We start from the raw sequence: 6,917 nt of genomic DNA on the forward strand, positions 1-6,917 counted from the left end.
GCACGTAAATAATAATGTCGCCACAGAAAGCGATTATCGATAATGATACATACAAGACCTCATTTGTTCTTTGTTCAATACTGAAAGTTCATTGTGGTATCTGGTTTTATTCCAAGATAGTGGTATTACAGTGATACACTGTTCATGCCTGACAATATCAGGATGCTAAATTATGTATTCATCTATAATCGTCGTACAGTCTGCTTAGCTTTGCAGTATAATAGTGTTTGCAACACCAGACGAGGTTGATGATTGTGCCGTCCATAAGTAGATGATGTACGAATTGACCGCAATGAAGAACACGGTCATAATCGTCGATATAACCTTCCATTCGTTGAAAGACCTCGGTACACGTCCACCTTTCGACGTGATGTTGTTCACGAAGTAAATACGTCGCAAATGATAGATTATAGTCGCATACGCGATAAGTACGTCACAGAAGGCGATTATCGCAGATGATACATACAAGACCTCATTTCCTGTGGCAATCTGCAACAACCCTACACAGAAGGTAGCTAAACTACTTGTCCATTGTATATAATTGAGGAAGGTACGCTCGTTCGCCATGAAAGCTTTTCCATCAGTCTTTCCATATTTCCTGCGATTCAATCCATGTCGTTTAGCCTTGCGAAAGATATTTCTAGTTTTCCCACTTGACTTCTTCAGCGGTTTCTCATTGCAGTCCACAGACTTTATTTCTACTGTGGCAAAGTCCTGCGAGGAATCATCTTTCCAATAATCAGAGTATCTGTTGCTATTGCTACCGTTGGTAGGAACATGCAAGCTAGCTGCTGGTGGCGCAAGCATACCAAGATCACGTAGTGAAATAGCGCGAGTGATATCCGCCGGCTTTGAGGTCAACTGCTCACTCCACGTTTCTACCTCTGTTTTCCACTTAGGTGATGGGTGCGCATGCATGGGAAAGAACTGTATGCAGCCGTATCCATACTTGCTTAGTTTGATTTTCCTTGCATTGCATTCCATCAGCGCAGTGTGAATCCAATCAGGACATTCAGGTCTACCACCTTCAACCATAGCCACTTTTACCTCAACAACCGTGAAGGGCATCTTCACGCCTCTACCCTGTCCCATGCCATCTGCCGCCGCAATTTCAGCCCAGCTTTGTGGTTCAGTGAACAACATTATATCTCTGTCGAGTGTGATGCGCAAGTCTTTGTTCTCTCCGGACATTAAAGAGGTCCTCAAGTACTGGGTGCGAATTTTTGGCCTCAAATTCACCATGGCTGCTTGTATGTCTCCGGCTAATTTATCCTTTGATGCATTCAACTCTTCGATCGGTGCACCAACCAGAAATCTATCCATTTCTTCCTTGGGAAGCTCCAATCTTTTCTTGTTACTGTATTTATGGACTTGCTTGTAGTTATGGTGCCTCTTGCGCTCGATGAAAAGGTCCTCGACCGGCTTTAGTGACGTTCCATACCAACGTACACGGTATAATTCGGCACCCTCGTTCTTCACTACGCGCTCCTTGAACATATTTAGGTAATCATCATCGAAATAACAGCTGTTGTTCATTTGCGAAGTTACTACTTCACCGGAGGGAAGAATGAAAGGGGAAACGGGAAGTTTGGGCTCCACACGGCCGATGAAAGCCTCCACGCTGTCATTAGGCAGCACATATTTAATACTTTTGCGTACGAACACTTGTTCTTCTTGTTCATTGTGTGGGGTAGACCCCATCTCTATAATTGCGGACATATTTACCTGTGTATGCCCAGTATTGGTTCTTTGTCAGTACGTTCGAAATTGGAAGTTAGAACGATATTGTGTGTTTTAAAAAAATAATGAACAATGTGAAGCATCTTGTTGCCGTTTTATACGGAAATAAACAATCTAGAATGGGCAGAATTTGTCTAGAAAGAGAAATAGGCATCTGCTATTTGTTGCCGAGCGATATGGTCAGTCCACCTACAAGAGGTCGTCATTGGACTTTAATTCTTTGAGACGAGACTGCCCCAGTTTTATCTTTTTTTTTATGGGACATGCCCTCCCCCATGGCCTCTGGGGGCCGGAGTCCCGGACTCATTTGTTTTAATAAAAAAGAACACTTCTCAATCGACAATTCAAGTTCCAACAGGATATTTCAATTTTTGAATACAGATTTCGGCGTTTGGAACGAGTACATTCCTATTGTCCTTGAAAGCCTTCTCTCAGTCTCTCTCTCTCTCTAGCTAGAGCCTCTTATGCTGTTTCGAAGGCTATGTCGAAACAGCAAATTCAAGTATTCAACACGGAAAACGGAATGTGACATCTGACATGTCACTAAATGATGATGGTCTCATGGCCATCTTTATTCTTTACTCATTTTAGCCACCTACCCACATGTGAAGTCAGACTTCCGGAGCCTGCCTCCGAACTTGGCGACTGGCAAGTGGCGTAGGGCCACAGGCCTGGGCTACATAGAGAGCTGCCCACGCTGCCACTTACCAGCCAGGCGCCAGCTCAGGCCTCAGCCTCACAGGAGTCACAGACTCCCAGTTAGTCAGTCACAGCTCACAACCCTAAACCCTAAAAACCCTCACACCGTCTCAGCCGGTCAGCCCTCACACTCACAGCTGGTAACAGGGCTGACTGCCTGACTCTGGGCTCAATGGGCTGCCGGCCACCTGGAAGTTTGGCACCTGGATGCTGAGAGTTGCTGATACAGATATACTAACTCTGAGTCTGCGTCTCCGACTCTCTAGTCTCTACTCTAGTTTTCTAAATAGAAATTGGAGTAGTAAAAAAAGGATTTTTCAAATGAAACAAAAAACAAAGAACTTCAGAAGAGGTTAAAAAAAATCAAGGATTCAGGGGATCACTCATCACTCATCGCTAAGCAGTTCACAATTCACATGCAACAAGTGAGGGGGATCAATGGATCATATGGAATTTGGGATTTTTCCTAAATAAAGGAAAAAATAAAAATTCCCCCACGGCTTCCAGAGACCAGAGAGAAAATTTTACTTTAAATCAATAGAGTGATTGTCTCTAGGGCAATCCCCTGGGCGTTCTAGTTAAAAAAATGATTGTTCACGAAACCAAAACTCCGAAATAGGAATCTGTGGACATACAGTCGGTCCTCGCAACTTGTCCACCTTTTTGTTGTCCACTTCGTTAGATGTCCACTATAGCAATATGATTGGTCAGTATTTTCACACAAGGCATTTCCTGCCAAACGAGCGGCCGATAATTAAAATGCAATAAAACTAATCAAACCAGAGACAGGGAATGTGAAAGTACTTGAGCTACGCCGAGAATTGCAACGTATGCAACGCGAATATATGACAGGTTAGCACAGACAAATCGAACTCAGAGCTGTTAAACCTAAGAACACAACTGAATAAACATCGATTCTATGCGGAATAAAAGTCACACATATTGAAAGAGTGTTTACAAAACGCATCTCGCTCAAAAGTAGCACTATCAATACTGAGTTAATCATGTACTGTACAGTACATAGTTAATCCACACAAAAACTTGTCGGCCAATCAGAAGGCCCCAACAGATGTCCACTTGTTAGATGTTCATATTTTAGGCTCTGACGGACTGGGACATGTAGCGAGGACTGACTGTATGAGATATGTAGTGTACCTAAAGTCAAAAACCGAAAAACGTCTACATAAACTCATTTTTTTTTAAATCCACAAAGTCGAAAATAAACTTTGCTCTCCCGCGTAAAGTAAAGAGGCATGGAGTTCAGGTGTCCAGCTGTCTCACATACTCTCATTGTGTCGGTCAGCTGTCCGGCTCTGGTACAGGCGTCAACGAGCTTAAAAAATAGGTTGTTGTGTAACCCGGGGGTTTTTTTTAAAAAGATAGATGAGGACATGAGGGTATTTAGTTGGGGTATTCTTTTATTGCAATTCCTGAGGGTCACACCCGGCATAGAAAGCCTGTGATTCTCTTTCGAGCTCATAGACATAGATATTTACTAAAACTATTTCACGGACAAATTCTCGTCGAGAGAACTCACATGTACTCGGTCCAAAGCACATTACGAGTGTCTGACATTCAACATGGTGGTGTTGTGTGGCGCACAAAACTGCGGAAGTGCGAGGATAAGCTGATAGTTACAGTGTGTTGCGCACAAGTATAAGGTAGTATATAGCTGGGCGGAAGTATTTTTACAATTGCGTACCGGAGCGTTGTCATCGTTCTTGTACTTCGATATGAACAAAATTTAACCTCGAATGTTATTGGATTGAAGAAATTTTTGAGTATTGTGTTGACAACATTTTTTACTCTATTTTTGACACCTACCAACTTTTTATGCATCACATGCTTTTCCTTTCGATCGCTAGCTTGGATCTGATCAAATGCGCGCGCAACAGCTGACTTATAAATATATAATTGCTCAACTCAGAATTTCAGACTACGTTGGCCACACGTCAACGAAATCACCCTTGTACTTTTGACCCGAAAACCCCCAGTTTAACTTTGCAATAGGTTTTTGAGACTGTGGGGGTGCTTTTATTCAACCTGGCATGGAAATGTTTCATCTTCATCTGAGCAATACTTAGGTCAACCTTTTCTAGACAACTATGATTGACCAGACGTACTAGTGTTTGGACCACTCACCTTCTGCAATATACTTTAACAAAAATCTGCAGATAATCTGCTGTTTCTATTTTATCAAATACATAGGTAGTTGCTTTACAACAGTGCGTACTTGCAGCCTTGTATTTCTATAGAAAGAGAAGAACGATCAGAATTAATTTCGATAGAAAGAGAAGAACGATCAGAATGAATATTGAAATCATTAATTTGTCTGTGACTGTGGTAAACTATGTGGTAAACTAATACAGGTCAATCAAAAATGTCGGATGATTATCAAACAAAATGATATTCTGATCGTGAATCTGATGGCGGGGGGGGGGGGGGGGCGGCGAAGGAAACATTGTTGGGAAGAGAACTGTTCATAATATGGAGTCGCCCAAACTAGGTGAACATCCACGGTGCGAAATGCAATACCATAAGCCATAGAGGGAGAAGTCTCGGACTTTGTGATGAGAACTGCGATTACCTGATTAATACAAACAGCAAAGCATTATATAGTGAGGTATCTGGAGGCGAGGTTGCTATGGAATGCGTTAAAGCTGAGATGAGGGGTAAGGAATATATCGGTAGTGATAAGGATATAGATAGAGCTACGGATGTGCGAATGCCGAACATAGAAGGGAGTGCTGCCAATCTAGACGAGGATGGCGCATGTATGAGCGAACATCACAATAACAAGGGAGGCAACAAGATCACAAGGACTGGCCTGGACGTGAACAAAGTGGAAGATGAGATAAATCACTCAAAAGACACTGCCGACGACTCAGAAACTGAAAATAGATCTATTAGAATAGGTCTCCTTATGCACTCGTAGTCGCACATTAGTTTTCTCTAATACCCTAAATAGTAGCTACTAATATGACAATATGACACGTGTCCACGTATACACGATAAAAACTATGAGACCTTTTACTTCGCACTGGAGACGAGCAGCACCACGGATTGTTGGAGCCCAAACACAACCCACGTTGTGCAGTCTCACCACTTGTCATTGATGTCACACGTAAATATGCTACAGTATCGCTATATATATTTTTAAATTAAAAAAAGGTTAATTTGTGTTCTAAATATGGCAATATAACGGTAAATATAACCAAGAGACCTGAAAACAGGTATAACCTTAGTTCGAAGGAACCTAGCCCAACAAGTCAACAACTGATGAAAACAATCAAAACATAAATATTGTTCCGCGAGATAGATGTATGTAAATATCGACAAAATATTACTGATTCCAGAATCCAGCGCCACAACAAATTAGAATTCTGAACGCATTCGGTTGTATTTAGATACATTCACTATATTATTACCAGAGACAGTCTTTCACGGGGAACATTCGCTAAAGGTGTTCTGTGAGAAATAAATATATCAACATGTCCGGCACAACGTCACTTGTTGCCTTGGGGAGTCTGTGGATAGGCACGCTCATGTTCCTGGTAGTCCTCAACGAGATATCCAAGCAGATGAACTTAGAACCCATCGATGTGATTCTCGAGCGCACGGGAGAGTCCACGCTGGAACACATTGCCAAATATACAGAAGAATCGAGGCAGATGTACCTATACCACTTAACTATAGACAGTCTATTCCCACCCTTGTACGGCTACACTATCTACTCGTCCATCTACTATCTCAAAGGTCATGTACCCACCTTCGTCACACGGTGTGTGGCATTGGGGTGTCTGGCTGACATAGTTGAGAACTGTTCTCTTCTATATCTTATCAGTCTATTCCCTGAGAGCGACAATGTGGCCGCTGAGATCTCCATCCCCGCAACTCGGGTCAAGTTTGGGGCGTTGGCTATAGGTCTGGGTGCTGTTTACTGGTACACAGGCGTGCTGATCTATCAGATCATTTTTGACCGAGAGTCCATGATTCCACAACCAGCCTCCTCGCAAGCTGGTGCAGAGAAAAAGGACGAGTAGATATGGGCATACTACAGTACTACGAATACAGGGCGTGTGTAGGAACCTATCGATTGATATATCTTGTACCAATGGAGATGGACTGGCGTACTGTCGGTGTGTGTGAGAGGGTAAGCTTGAGCTCGTGAAGGGTGGCGAACACGATTATAACGATAAAAAGCATCGGAGTGATATATGATGGCAAGTATTGACAGAAGCGTTGCAAAACTTGCAATTCAAGAGAGACTCCGATGCAGTGGCTGCTTGAGAAGCGCTGATAAACATACTTAAAATACTACTGCTTCGGGAGTTTGAGACTCTTCTACAAATGAGATGAGTGAATAAACGAAGCATAAAGATTCCTGAAAATAATCTCACACAGAACTGATACTGATCATGATACATACATGCATACATACATGCATATATATATATATATATATATATATATATATA

General features: G+C 42.3%; 3 protein-coding genes across 3 annotated transcripts; 2 read left to right on the forward strand and 1 right to left on the reverse strand.

The window, feature by feature from the left end:
* Positions 1–87: 87 nt before the first annotated feature.
* On the reverse strand, positions 88–1,767 carry SARC_06903 (hypothetical protein). Its single transcript, XM_014299173.1, has one exon. The coding sequence runs from the start codon at positions 1,717–1,719 to the stop codon at positions 205–207; it is 1,515 nt and encodes a 504-aa protein (XP_014154648.1). The 5' UTR covers positions 1,720–1,767; the 3' UTR covers positions 88–204.
* A 3,316-nt stretch (positions 1,768–5,083) lies between these two features.
* SARC_06904 (hypothetical protein) lies at positions 5,084–5,374 on the forward strand (the record flags this gene model as incomplete). The annotated part of the gene is made up of 1 exon (XM_014299174.1): positions 5,084–5,374. The coding sequence occupies one exon, from the start codon at positions 5,084–5,086 to the stop codon at positions 5,372–5,374; it is 291 nt and encodes a 96-aa protein (XP_014154649.1).
* Positions 5,375–5,793: 419 nt separating this feature from the next.
* SARC_06905 (hypothetical protein) lies at positions 5,794–6,829 on the forward strand. Its single transcript, XM_014299175.1, has one exon. The coding sequence runs from the start codon at positions 5,931–5,933 to the stop codon at positions 6,480–6,482; it is 552 nt and encodes a 183-aa protein (XP_014154650.1). The 5' UTR covers positions 5,794–5,930; the 3' UTR covers positions 6,483–6,829.
* Positions 6,830–6,917: the final 88 nt, after the last annotated feature.

The sequence above is a fragment of the Sphaeroforma arctica genome, assembly GCF_001186125.1.
Source record: "Sphaeroforma arctica JP610 unplaced genomic scaffold supercont1.517, whole genome shotgun sequence".
Taxonomy (NCBI): Eukaryota; class Ichthyosporea; order Ichthyophonida; genus Sphaeroforma; species Sphaeroforma arctica.